The sequence below is a fragment of the Equus caballus genome, chromosome 20, assembly GCF_041296265.1.
Source record: "Equus caballus isolate H_3958 breed thoroughbred chromosome 20, TB-T2T, whole genome shotgun sequence".
In the NCBI taxonomy this organism is placed as follows: domain Eukaryota; kingdom Metazoa; phylum Chordata; class Mammalia; order Perissodactyla; family Equidae; genus Equus; species Equus caballus.
Window position 1 is genome coordinate 24,085,646 of NC_091703.1, and position 14,396 is coordinate 24,100,041.

A 14,396-nucleotide genomic window follows, 5' to 3' on the forward strand; every position below is an offset into this window, starting at 1 on the left:
GAGGACATCTAGAGGACTCACAGCTCTTTCAAGCTCCATAAACACAATGAGGCATTTTTAATTCATCATAATTGTAAAATACTTTTCAGAAACATCAGAAAGTAAAGGAGATAAGTTTTCATGGAATGTCTGATTTCATCATAAATACTAATGAGAAATTTATCTTGGACTGGTGAGATGAAGTTTGAAGGAGAAGAGAAGGGTGGCAATGTAAGGTCCTTTTTTTTTTTCCACTAAACTCTCAAATAATAACATAACTGCAAAAATATCAAGCTGGTTAGCAACAAAAACAAATAGTTCTGGCCATCCCCAAGAGAAGAATAAGCAAACAGCTCACACACACAGCAAATTTCCAAGGTTATTATGTCTTTACACAAATATATTTAACACTTGAACAAATCAAAAGTTGAATACAAAAAGCTCTTAAAAAGAGACCACTGGATACAGAAAAGACAGGACAGAGTTTCTAAAAATAGGAGAAACAAAATAAGGAAGAATTTTCTGATAATGAGGTTTAGATTAGATTATTTCTAAGGTTTCTCCTAACACTAAAATAATATTTCTGTAACAATGTTGGGTCAGAGTTTTCCCAAACTAACCTCAAGGCTAAGTTGTCAACACAGGACCCACTTAGCTACTACTCTGTGCTTAGACAGAGTGGGTGAGGGGCAGTGATGTCAACTGGAAGATTGTGAGTTTAGGAGCTCTTCTAACAATTGTGATATATCAGGCAACTTTATAAAACATATTTTCTGAATTCAACTATCCCCCACCAATTAATACTTGATAGATAGATAGATGTGTGGATAGATGGATGGATGGACAGATGGATGGAAGGAGAGACAGGCAGATAGACAGAGACAAAAGTCCGAAGGCAGGATGGAGAACTTGCCTGCATGGCCACCTCTTTGCTCTCACTCCCGGGGCCCAGGGACCACTCATAGAGGACAATCTGGTGATCATCACTGCTCTGGTTTCCATTCAGAGTGATGGAGTTTTGGGGCAAAGTTATGGTCTGATTTGGTCCCGCATTGGCAACTGGTGGATGGTCCACAGCACTGTTGACTATTAGGGCTGCAATTGTGGAGTTACTGGCTCCATCTGAGTCTGTAACAGTCAATCTACAAAAAGGAGAGGAAGGCATTACTCTGCAAAAACATGCCAAATCTTAGGACAGGTGGTCAATTTGCCTTAAGTCTGCCCACATTTCTCAGAACAATTTAGAACAGGTGTAAAGAGAAATTTGGGTAGGAAGCTGAGAAAAGAACAGAGACCTGAGGATATTATTTTTATTTGTTGCTGTTGGTTTGTTTGTTTTTAGCTAGCAATATAGTCACATGATAGAGTTTTATCTTTTTTTTAAATTTTTTTTTTTTTTGAGGAAGATTAGCCCTGAGCTAACTACTGCCAGTCCTCCTCTTTTTGCTGAGGAAGACTGGCCCTGAGCTAACATCCGTGCCCATCTTCCTCTACTTTATACGTGGGACGCCTACCACAGCATGGTATGCCAAACAGTGCCATGTCCGCACCTGGGATCCAAACCGGCGAACCCCAGGCCGCCGAGAAGCGGAATGTGGGAACTTAACCACTGCGCCACCGGGCCAGCCCTAGAGTTTTACCTTATATGAGTCTCTGATGAGTCTTTGAGATGGTGGGTGAAGAAACCATCCTCAGCCAACACAGAAGCCTCCCTCTAATAGCTGAGACTAAGAACGTATCAGGTTTAAGTCCTGCCCTCAGGTCTGAGCATGTAGAGACAGTAAATCACTCACGAATTTTCAGCAACAAAGCCTTTCAATTTTTTTATTCTTTTCTAGAGGACTTACTGTAATTATGTTTTCAGGATACTCCTTGCAAAGCAATTTTAGGATTAAGCACTTTCAAATACAAATGATACTCAACCTCCACAAATAAACAACAAAGAGAAGTGCATTGACCCTCCCACAGTAAACTCATTCCTGATGTGGTAATTGGATCGGTGACATAAGATCACTTCCAGGGTAAAGATGTTAGTTCGGAGCAGTGACGAATGCTAGCCAGGTGTAAATAGGAATATGAGAATGAAGCTACAGAAAGATCACAGGCCTTATTTGCAGGTGAGGTACGCAGACAGAGGGCCCATGTATTCCGAGCTTCCTTTCACACTATCCCACATACTCTGCACCACCAAGATACAAACTCCAGTCCTGGCTCTGACAGCAAACCAAACACCTAAGGTCCTTCCTCCTCAACCAGGCTGATCAGGACAGATTCTGGGCCCGTTAAGGGAATTTCTTCCTGGTAAAATGCGGATAGCAGCAGTAATCTGCCTCAACCAGCCAATGAAGAGTAATTAAATAAAAATGAATCAAAAGCACCTTATAAAGTGGCATTTCACTATATATAAATTTTACCCGAATAAATAAGTAAAGTGCTATAAAGAGACTTTTAATAACTTTTCTGAAATCCCCTGAGGTCTTTATACCATAAAGTTCCAACCAGTGGATTTAGCAAACCCTCAGATAAAAAGTAGACAATAATTTGCCAACACGTATCAAACTCCTTAAAATATACAGGCCTCTGACCCAGAAATTTTACTTGTACTCCAAAATTTAACTATAAGGATGTTCACCCAGACATTGAATAATGGGGCTGAATTAAGAAACTATGATGTACCAGCACAGCATTAAACATGATGCTGCAGAATATTTAATGACATGGATATTCACGATAAATGGGGAATCCAAAAACAGACCCACACATCTAGGAAAACTAGATATAGGAGAGATGTGGCCTTGTAGAAGGAAAGGATAGATTAGACAATAAATAGTACTGGGACAATTGGCTGATTATCCACATGGGGAAAAAACTTGGATCTAACCATGGAAGGTATACAATTAATTCTAATTTAAATGTGAAAGACAAAATTTTTAAAATTATAGAAGGTAGCCTGCAAAAAGTCCTATACCTTTTGATCCAAGTAAGAAAAAAAATGTTTTACGTTTATGTATGTATAGAAAAAGCACCATAAACATAAATACCATACTGTTAAGGGTGTTTATTTTTAGGTAGTGGAATTATGGGAGGTATTTAATTTCCTTCGTTATGCTTACATATATTCTGTTTTTATTTTTATGGCAAACATGCGTTATTCTTATTATAAGAAGAAAATATTATTCTTTTAACTCCTACATTGTCACTTGTCTCTTGAAACCTGTATTTCTTCTGGATGAAGCTGTGACAGTCAAGGTGGTAAACTAAAAACAAACACACGAATACCTCACCAAAGAAGATATACTAATGGCAGGTAAGCACATGAAAAGATGCTCCACATCATGTGTCATCAAGCAAACGGAAATTAAAACAACAATGAGATACCACCACGCACCTATTAAAATGGCCAGAATCTGAAACACCAAATGCTGACAAGGATGTGGAGCAACAGGAGCTCTCATTCATTACTGATAGGAATTCAAAATGGTACAGCCACTTTGGAAGATAGTTTTGCAGTTTCTTACAAAACTAAACGCACTCACCATACTATCCAGCAACCATGCTCTTCGGTATTTACCGAAAGGGGATGGAAACTTATGTCGACACCAAAATCTGCACGTGAATGTTTATGGCAGCTTTATTCACAATTGCCAAAACTTGGAAGCAACCAAGATGTCCTTCAGTGAATGGATAAATAAACTGTGGGACATCCGGACAATGGAATATTACTCAGAGCTCAAAAGAAATGAGCTATCAAGCCTGAAAAGACATGGAGGAACCTTAATCGCACATTGCTAAGCGAAAGAAGTCAATCTGAAAGGCTACATACTGTATGATTCCAACTATCTGATACTCTGGAAAAGGCAAAACTATGGAGACAGTAAAAAGATCAGTGGTCGCCAGGGGTTGTGGGAGAGGGAGGGATGAACAGGCAGAGCAGAGAGGATTTTTAGGGCAGTGAAAATATGTATGAAATTATATGTACGATATTATAATGATAGACATCTATCATTATACATCTGTCCAAGCTCATAGGATGTACAACACCAAGAATGAACCCTAAGGACTTTGGATAATTATGATGTCTCAATATAGGTTCATCCTTGGTTTAAAAAAATGTACCATTCTGGTGAGTGATGTTGATAATGGGGAGGCTATGCATGTGTGGAAGCAAGGGGCATTAGGAGATCTCTGCATCTTCCTCTAAATTTTGTTGTAAACATAAAACTGCTCCAAAAAAACAAAGTCTTAAAAACCAAATAAACACACACGAGCACTGGATGCTCCATGTGGCTGTTCATTCTGCCTCCACAGAGCCTATAGATTCTCAGGGATCCACTCTTAATAATAAAACAAGCTTGCAGAGCTAGGTAAATTTCTTCTTTTTAATTGTGGTAAAGTACAGATAACATAAAACTCACCATTTAAACTTAAACTTAAAAAGTGTACAATTCAGTGGCATTAGGATATTCTCATTGTTGTGCAACCACCATGGCTGCCCATCTCCAGAATTTTTCATCAACCCAAATCGAAACTGTACCCATTAAACACTACCTTCCCATTTCTCCCCTCCCTCCACCCCATGGCAACCACTATTCTGCTTTTTATCTCTATGAATTTGGCTACCATAGGTACCTCATATAAGTGGAATCATATTATGTTTGTCCTTTTGTGAGTGGTTTCATTCACTTAACCTAATGTCTTCAAGGTTCATCCATGTTGTAGTATGTGTCCGAATTTCATTTTTTAAGGCTGAATAATATTCCATTGTATGTATATATCACATTCATCCGTTGATGGACATTTGGGTTGTTTCACCTTTTGGCTGTTATGATTAATGCTGCTATGAATATTGGTGTATGCTCTAGACTGAATGTTTGTGTTGTCCTAAAACTCATATGGTGAAACCTAATCCCTAGTGGTTGGTATTTGGAAGTGGACCCTTCGGGAGGTGATTAGGTCTTGAGGGCAGAGCCTTCCTGAATGGGATTAGTGCCCTTATAAAAGAGACCTCAGAGGGATCCCTCACCCCATCCACCATGTGAGAAGATGGCTGTCTATAAACCAGGAAGTGGGCCTTCATCAGACACCAAATCTGCCAGTACCTTGACCTTGGACTGCCCAGCCTCCAGAACTATGGGAAATAAATTCTGTCATTTATAAGCCAATTTAAGTTGTTATAGTAGCCTGAATGGACTAAGACAGTGTAAAAGTATCTGTTCGAGTCCCTGCTGTCGATTCTTTCGGGTAGATACCTAGAAGTGGGATGTAGACACGTTAACTCTAATTCTATGTTTAACTTTTTGAGGACTTGCCAAACTTTTCTACAGCAGCTGCACCATTTTACATTCTACCAGCAATGCGCAAAGGTTCCTATTTCTCCATATCCTCACACACATTTGTTATTTTCCACTTTTTAAATAATAGCCATCCTAATAGGGTAAATTGCTTCTTACCGCTGAGATTTCAAATAAACCAAAACAGAAGTTGTTACAACCTGAGTAAAATCTAAAGCGCTCTAGAGCACCTCCATGGATTTTTTAGTCGAAGATGAATCCAGTCAGATGCTGGAGAGTTTCTTAACCTGGCCAGACTGCAGAGGATTCATAAATACATATATATGGGCTCCTTCTCTGAAATCATCAGCTTCTTAAAGGGGTATTTGAGACTTAAAATTATTGAAAGCCAAAATGTATGGGACACAGCTAAGCAGTACTTAAAGGAAAATAACAACTTTAAAAACTTTATAAGTTTTTAAGGAAGATCTAATATGAAAGACCCAAGATTCTACTCTAAGAAGTTAGAAGAAGAAGTGCAAAGTAAATCAAAAGTAAATAGAAGTAAAGAGATAATAAAGATAAGAGCAGAAATCAACAAAATTAGAACACAAACAAATTAATACAGCTTTAGTTAGGGGTTCTTTGAAAAGATAAGCAAAATTAACAAACCCCTTAATTAGACGGATCAAGAGAAAAAGAGAACACAAACTACCAATATGGGAAATGAAAAAGGGGTTATCACCATAGATCCTACTCGCATGAAAGCAAAATATAAAAATACTATGAACAACTTTATGCCAACAAATTTGACAATTTAGATGGATTAGACAAATTTCTTGAAAAATACAACTTACCAAAAACTGATGCAAGAAAAAAACCAGAAATCTAAATAGCCTTACATCTACTAAAGAAATTTAATTTGTTATCAAAAAATTTCCTTAAAAGAAAACTCCAGACCCAGATGATTTTACTGGTGAATTCTATCAAACATTCACTGAAGAAATACCACCAGTTGTTCACAAATGTTTCAGAAGATAGAGAAGGATGGATCACTGGCCAACTTGTTTTATGAGGCCCTTACACCAAAACTTGAAAAAGGCATTGCAAAAAAGAAGAGAAAGGCATAGATTAATATCTTTCGTGAAGATAGACACAAAAATCCTTACCAAAATATTAGCAAGTTGAATCCAATGCTATATAAAAAGGATATAATGACCAAATAGGGTTTATCCCATGAATGCAAGGTTGATTTGACATTCAAAAATCTCACAATACTTAAAAATAACTCAAAACATCTCTTAGATCTAAACCTAGAACTATAAACCTTATAGAAAAAAACATAGGAAAAAAATCTTTGCAATATTGGGATAGACAAAGGTTACTTAGATAGAACACAAGAAGCATGAAACAGAAAAAAAAACTGATAAATTACACAATAAAAATTTTAAACTTTTGCTCTTTGAAAGACACCATTAAGAAAACAAAAAGTCATACCGGGAAAAAATATCCATGGCACACATATAAAATGAAGGGCTTGTTTCAGAATGTATAAAGACTCTTACAACTAAATAAGACAAACAACTGCAATTTTTAAAATACAAAAAAAGATCTGAACAGATATTTCACAAAAGAAGTTATATGATGGGTAATAAGCACCCGAAAATACGCTTAATATCATTGGCCATCAGGAAAACGCAAAGTAAAACCATAAGAAGATACCACCCCCCAATTATTTAGATAAAATTCAAAAGACTGACCACACCAAGCATTGGTGAGAATGTAGAGCTCTCATACACTACGAGTGGGAACGCAAAATGGTACACTCACTTTGGGAAAGAGTTTGGCAATTTCTTAAAATGTTAAACATAAACTTAACATAGGACCTAGCCTTTCCACTCTTGGATATTTACCCCAGAAAGATGAAAATATTTGTCCATACAAAGACTTGTACACAAATCTTCGTGGCAGCTTTATTTGTAACAGCTCAAAGCTGTAAACAATCCAAATGTCCAGACTAGCTGAAAGGATAAATAAATTGTGCTACATCCATACATTGGAATAGTACACAGCAATCAAAGGGAACAAACTATTGATACAGACAACAACATGATGAATCTCAAAATCATTTACTGAATGAAAGAAGCCAGGCAAAAGGTTTACATACTGCATTATTCCATTTATATAAACTTCTAGAAAGTATAAAATAATTTAAAGCAACAGAAAGCAGGTCAGTGTTTGCCCAAGGACAAGAGTGGAGGGAGAGATGGATTGCAAAGGGGCATAAGGAAAGTTTTGGGGATGATGGAAATGTTTATTATCTTGATTGTGATGATGGTCTCACAGGCGTATACATATGTCAAAACTCATCAAATTTTATACCTTAAATATGTGCAGTTTAATAGACTTCACTTATACCTTAAAAAGTTGTAAGAAAAAGATAAGAAACAGACAAATCATACAATTCTGACTCACTTTGACTCTGAAGATACAAACTTTCTTTCACATAAATCAACACAAAAAGATGCCATCCCCATCCTACTCCTGACAACCAAAACCAGATGCTTCCAATCAGCAGGCACTCATAATTCATATGGGTTGATTAATTGATATCAGAGTCTAAAGTGGCTGCCAACCAAAACTCCTCAGAAAACCAGACCTTCGTTGCCTCTTGACCAAAATGAAAAGAAGCACCATGTTTTATAGGCATCAATTTAACGAGAGAGTCAAAATGTACGTACTGGGAAGCACAATAAAGGTGGGGAACCCACTTGCCTGAAAGAATAGTTTCCAGGAACAAGGTTAGACAAACGTAAGACGGGAGAATCAGCGGACATCTTCTCTTCTCCCAGGGGCCCGTTCATTTCCTCCCAGTGGTAACTCACTATGTTAGTATCATCTGTACTTTCTAGAAAGATTAAACAATAAAGGAAAACTAGAATGAAATGCGAGAATATTAAAACATAAATTTTGTACTTTATATTATTACATGTTTAAATGTTTTTATGTGAAATTATATAATTGCTTAGATTTCAAGGGATATGTATTATGTGTCAGAAGGAAGATTTCTTCCCCTCCCTAAATTATCATCACTATTTTTCTCCTGGATTTCCACCAGATTTGAGTGAGGTTGTTCCCACTCAGTTGTGAATTTAAAAAGCACAGTGACAGGTGCTACTGCATTTTTTAAAACAGGAGTCAACCAAGTGTAGCACGGTGAAATACTACTTCTACTCACTCAGCTACAGCACCTGACACCCTACTGATAATTTTAAATAGGTCTCTGTACTGACAGATTCATAAAGACCTAAGAGATGCTCATATATAATTTATAAAATGCCTTTGACTACCCTAATCATTAAGATGTAAAGCGAGAGAAACTTCCCTTTCTACTTTAAAAGAGAGCCAACAAATGTGCCATACAGAATCATAGAAATTTAGATCTGAAGGGAGCCATTTTCTTCTAATTCATTTAAGGAAAGAATAAGTTCATGTGACAGATTAACAAGCCTGAACAGTTTCCTGTACCCAAGCCAAACTGAATTAGAGAAACAAAATGTTATGCATTTTCTCTTATAAATATTTTCCTTTTTTTGCTTTATTTTCATGTTGTTAAGGGGGAAATGTGGACATGTATATTCAAATAGATGCAAGTGATCATGTCAGTGCGATTTCTGTATATTTGCAGACTTGCAGAATGGGGCAGCATTCGTGGCTGACAAATATTCTCCTCCCAACAATCAAGGCAACTGTTCTTCACTCCACAGGATGTGGTATTAGCTTTGTGCATAAATGCAAATACTGGTGACTTTGATATTATTGAACATATTTTTGTCATGTATTGTCATATATCTATATAAATATTAATATATTGTCAAATATAGGATATGTTTTCAGTCTATTCTCATTTGCACGGATATCTGTAGTTACAACTGGGGTCCTATCCACATAAACTCAAATAGAAGGAATGAATGCTGAATTAAATTAACAAAACACTACCCACCCTCACTGAAGGCGACCCTTCTAATATTTGTGAAAGGTGATTTTCCAACTGCTCATCATATATACTACAGCAAAAGGAGAATCTTTAATAATGGCTTTAATTCCAAATCAAGTAACTAGGCCCTAAAGAACTGTTCACAGATAAATGAGACATAACTGAAGGGAAAGTGAGCACAGGCCGGAGAAGTTGTGATGAAGGAAGTGAAAAACTTGAAGACAGCAGACTAAAGAGGGAGACGGTCCTCTATCAGCGTATTAGTCCATAAGTCCTCCCGGCCGGGATAGACAGCGCCCATTAAATCTCACAGTATATAGGGCAAAAAACCCCTACAGTATCACAGGATACACACGGCTGCCATCGATGAGGGCTGACGTCAAAGGTAGAGTGAGCTCTTGTATCTGGGGAGACACAACTGCTATGGGTGGCAGGTTGACTCTTCTGGCTGTGTGACAGGAAAAAAGGACACTGACTGAGGTCACGTTATGTATATGCATATCATTACCCAAAGAAAATCATGTGCTTTAAAAAACTGATTATAAACATCCTGTCAAGGAGGTGTTTATCCTACAGGCCTCAACTGTGGAGAATACTTTTTAAAGTTCTGGAACCGATCTATAAATTGTAGGAGCTTGTCTGCATGTTTACATTTGTACATCAGCCCAGGCTCGGTGATCACATATAATAATAACCAAGGGGTTAGTCATAGAATTTGAGTAGTAATTGCAGAAAAGGAGCAATGGGATACAGTTCCAGCTCCTACGATGAAGTGGATCTTGAATCTCTGACGGAAGGCCCTCACCACTGCCGCCACACTTCAGCTATAGTTAATCAGGCAGAATGTGCCAGAGGCAGAGCTGTCGGCCCCACTGGTGGGCTGGGAGGTGAAGCTGGCACAGAGGTGGCTCACCTCAGTTGTGCAGGTTGTGCCTGCAGCATAGTCTGAGGCCAGCCTATGTGACACTCCCTGAGCCAGGACTGTGTCACCCCGACAAAGGGCCACCTGTTTCTAATTCACACACAGGCAGTGACTTATGTGCCAGCAGTGGCCTGAAAGGCCCAGTGGGCTTGAAAGCCGACGGCACACATTTTCCCTCACCCCTTGGTTGCTCCATTGAATGTGTTTGACATGCTCCTTCACCTAAGGTAAAGCTGAGTCATGGGGGACAGAGGTAGAGAAAGGCATAGAGTAAATGTCAGCAGGGAAGGCTAAGGGACAATTTGCCACCATTCTGAATCAGCAAGCAATAACCTTGTATGTAAGCTTCAACAGCAGTGTCAAGTGAGTACTAAGACTTATACAGAAAGTAGAAAGAAAACAAACAACATCCTTGCATGCTTTCTCTATAATAGACGATTGCAAAATACAAAATATATTACCATGTCATTCAGGCACTGAAAAATTAAGATAACCTGTACAACAGGAGGCCGTTCTCTTATACAGGCTTACCTGGCTTAACAGTGACATTTACAAATCCTTCTCCAAAGGCATTGTCACTAGAAACCGCTACTTTGAAGGCATAAAATCCTACTGACAACTGCAACACAAAGAAAGGTTACACAGGTAAACACGCAAAAGATTGGATGGGTCCATTGCCTAGAAAGCCTAAAACATCCCAGAAGCCATTCTCCTAACGTCAGCACAGAGAAGGGGCTCAGGAGAAAGTCTCACGTGGATCTGTGGAGACCCTGCCACCTGTCTGAAGCCTGTGCTCTGGAACACTGAAGATCACCCAGAAAGGCCTTTAGCTTAGTTACAGATGTTCGTGGGCCTTCCAGAGGCATGAGGGAGATGGGCCAGCCAAGGGCAGCAGTTCTTGTGTGTATGGGAATCATGCATCTTCAGCTACTACCTGAAGCTCTGGTGAGCCTGCTGTCTGCAGTCTGGGTCTGGGTGCCACACTTTGAGAAACAGTGCTCAAAGACTTGCAGGTGATGCAAACTTGTGCTGCACCATTACCTCGACAGTCTCAGGAATGAAGACAACCTAATCACCTAGTAGGAAACCAGACCTCTAGTAGCTAACTAAGTTAGCTTATTTATCTTCATGGCCCAGGAAGAAGGTATGTTTCTTCTCATGAGGTGCTTACATCTTGGAGCAATATTTGATACTCAAAACATTTATGAACTGGAATGGAATTATTGACAACTCTAGAACTGTGCCTAATTGAGAAGCAGAGATAACCCAGAAGGTCTCTAACACTGCAAAGAGTGCAAGAGCTAGAAAACTGAATTTCAACCTCACCACAGAGACCCCTGGACAGCCAGCCTCTTTTCCCGCAGCTGATATGCCAAGTAACTCAAATAAAGAAAAGCTATTTGAAAGCCCCCTTATTTAACCATCTGCCTGTCTACCTATATGGTTGAAACTTGATTCATTTATATCCTTCTTTTGATCTTAACCATGAGACAGACTCCCGGGTTCACCAGCTAAGAAGGAGTTAACTGAATTCTATGGTATGCTGTCAAATACAACCCACCTCTGGTTACTTACTTGAGAGAGATTAAGAGTTTGAGCATGTCTTTCTTTTATTTCATCTTGGTAGTCTACAGGGTGGCTTATTAAACTCCATTCATAGTTGTAGGTTGTTTCTGAGAGTGAAAAAGAAATATGAGTAGTTATAAATTCTGAGAGGTCACGATATATAATCTGCGCAGAGGGAAGCAGCTGACAGCCTTCAATCCACCAGTAGAGATTAATTTGAGTATACCGAACTCAACTTTCAACTATCATCCAAGTAAGGAATAACAAGGTTTCTATCTCTTTTTAATCTAAAATTTCTTTTTTATTACAAGAACATACAACTTACAGAAAATTTAGAAAATATGGAAAGCAAAAAAAAAAAAAAAAAGATCTCCCTAATCTCACTGTTGGCATTTGATGACTTTCCTTCCAGAGTGCTGTATCTGACTAGACGTAAAGTTGTTTGGGCTTTTTTTGTTTTGTTTTTAGGAGGACTAAAGCTTAATACTGACTCTACTCATAGTTGGCCAAAGATTTTTCACAGGTTACCATGGCCTGGAACTGGAGTAAGTCATTGTTGCTTAAAGCCGATCTTTAGTACAATTAGAATGGAGGCAAACAGAAAGGGAGAGCAGGTCTGGCCTGTGAAGTCCCCAGTCTGAGACCAGTTAGATTCTCCTGTTCTGCACTCCACCCTCTTGAAGCCCCATATAAAGTGCTACAAACAGAGGACCACAGTAAGACCTCGTGTGAAAAGTCTGAAGAGCCAGGCTTGCCCATCTGACAAAATTTGTGAACAATGGCATTTCTCATTTAGACCCATGAAGTCCCCACTCCTTGAAAGGCGCACATAGTAGGTACACATTTGCTAGAGTGCCAGCATGTGTATCGCTGTGAGGTGTGCAGAGCAGGGTCATAGAATGTGATTCTATTGACTAAGAAAGCTAAAATGTTTTCCTGATCAAATGTATCTTTATATTAAAATTTACAGTGTACTTTCTAAGGCTGAGGAGAGAGACTGAAAATTCTCTAGAGGAATTTCATCAACTTTGCCCCAGATGCCCATCTTTCTCCATTGTTTTCTTAAAAGTTGGGAGACTGTCATTCTCGTTTCCAGCTGGGTAAAGATTTTACGCAGATTTTTAGACGGTATGGTGTCTCTGAGGTAAAAGCTTACCCCATCCCAGTTTTCAGCCATAGACACTGTGGAGATGGGTGGGCCTGGGCCCTATTTCACAACTTTGAATCAACAAAAATATTGTCTTTGGGTCATTCCTCCCCCAGGTTACCTCTTCCTTGGGTAGTGTTGAGGGTAGGCTTACTCAAGTCTCCTGGTTCAGGTCCCCATCTGTCCCCACCGGGAGAGATTGGTGACCTCTCCAAGCCTCAGTGGCTCATTGGTAAAATGGGGAGATGATTGGGTTGTTGCAAGGATCCATATTAATGAATGAACTCCATATTAATTCATGCAAAGTGCCAAGCACAGCCCAGCACAGAGTAAACCCTAAATGAATGTCACAGTGAGAAGCTGACAGAGAGCACACAGCCAGTGTCTGAGGTCAGGTCCAGCCATAAACTTTAAAAACAGGAACCTTCCTAATTTTCTTTCGTGGATTCTCCGGCCGAGCTTGTCTTCCCTGCTCCTGATCGGGGAGGGTTTCCTCCGGCCAACTGGTAGCCCCGGTATCGGGTTCCGGTGATGACACATGTTTTCATTTCGTTAACGCATTTTGTTTAGTTTACAGTTTTGTAGTTCTGCTGGGCAGTTCTGAGCTGGGCCAGCAGTTCATCCCTGTGGCCCGTTGGTGGGTAGGCTGGAGCTCTCACTCGCAGCGGGCTGGATGGCAGACAGGCGGGTGCAAGGCTGGTCCTCACATCCCCCAGCAGACAGCCCAGGCTTCATGACCACGACTTTTAACATAGTATAAAACACCGTACTCTTTCTCCTTTTAATAAAGGGCAAGGAGATTTCAATTCATTTCCTCTGTTGTAGGGGTTTATTTAAGGACACAAAAATAAGTGAAACCTCTCTATGTTAGGATGAAGCTTTCTCCATCTTGAGATGCTAGTCGTTAAAGTATGAGGTCCCTCAGCAGAAAGGATTAAATGCAAACACCAAATATTATCATCTCTGCTTAAATTTCAATTTATATGTGATACAGAGAAAATGAATAAAGGAACTAACCTGAATGAGAAATAGTCAAGCACCTTAAGAATGGATATACCTTAAGAAAGAACGCATTTGACAGGTCACAGGGATAGGTCAAAGGTTTGCTGAATAGCGGAGCACTGGACAAGCAGAAGAAAGAGCATTTTGAACAACATTTTTTGAACAGCTGGTGTGAGGCATCCTGAGAACCTCAGAGCCGTGTCATCAATATTGAAATTTCTGCAAACAAACCTTAGTGCAAACGCTACCGTCTCCTCCTAAGTGGAAACTTCCCAGGCTCCATGGCTTATCATAGGTCAAAATCTGGTATGTGGAAACCTCTCCTGCTCTCATATATCACTCTGCTTTGCATCATCAGAAGTTTATGGCTTTCCATCCTGACCAATTAAAGGATACGTACGGTATTTCATTTCCTATCCTCTTACTCCATTTTAAACTATTTCAATAAACTCTAATGCTTACAATCATCAAAGCCTTGTCATCCACTCTAGAACCTTCATTTGTGACATCACA

At 39.3% G+C, this 14,396-nt stretch overlaps 1 protein-coding gene across 8 annotated transcripts in view; it reads right to left on the reverse strand.

Annotated features, from left to right (window-relative positions):
• The window catches only part of KIAA0319, a 94,375-nt gene that overhangs the window by 28,735 nt on the left and 51,244 nt on the right, over positions 1 to 14,396 (reverse strand). For 6 of the 8 annotated variants that reach the window (XM_001915673.5, XM_023624526.2, XM_070244146.1 and 3 more), the window contains 5 exons: positions 11,744 to 11,841; positions 10,700 to 10,787; positions 9,602 to 9,694; positions 8,025 to 8,157; positions 893 to 1,121 (listed from right to left, as the gene is read on the reverse strand). In XM_001915673.5, coding sequence (XP_001915708.2) covers positions 893 to 1,121; positions 8,025 to 8,157; positions 9,602 to 9,694; positions 10,700 to 10,787; positions 11,744 to 11,841 — 641 coding nt within the window. Of the gene's footprint in view, positions 1 to 888; positions 1,122 to 8,024; positions 8,158 to 9,601; positions 9,695 to 10,699; positions 10,788 to 11,743; positions 11,842 to 14,114; positions 14,373 to 14,396 lie in introns of those variants that run through there. The other 2 variants (XM_023624527.2, XM_070244145.1) reach the window with 2 other exon arrangements.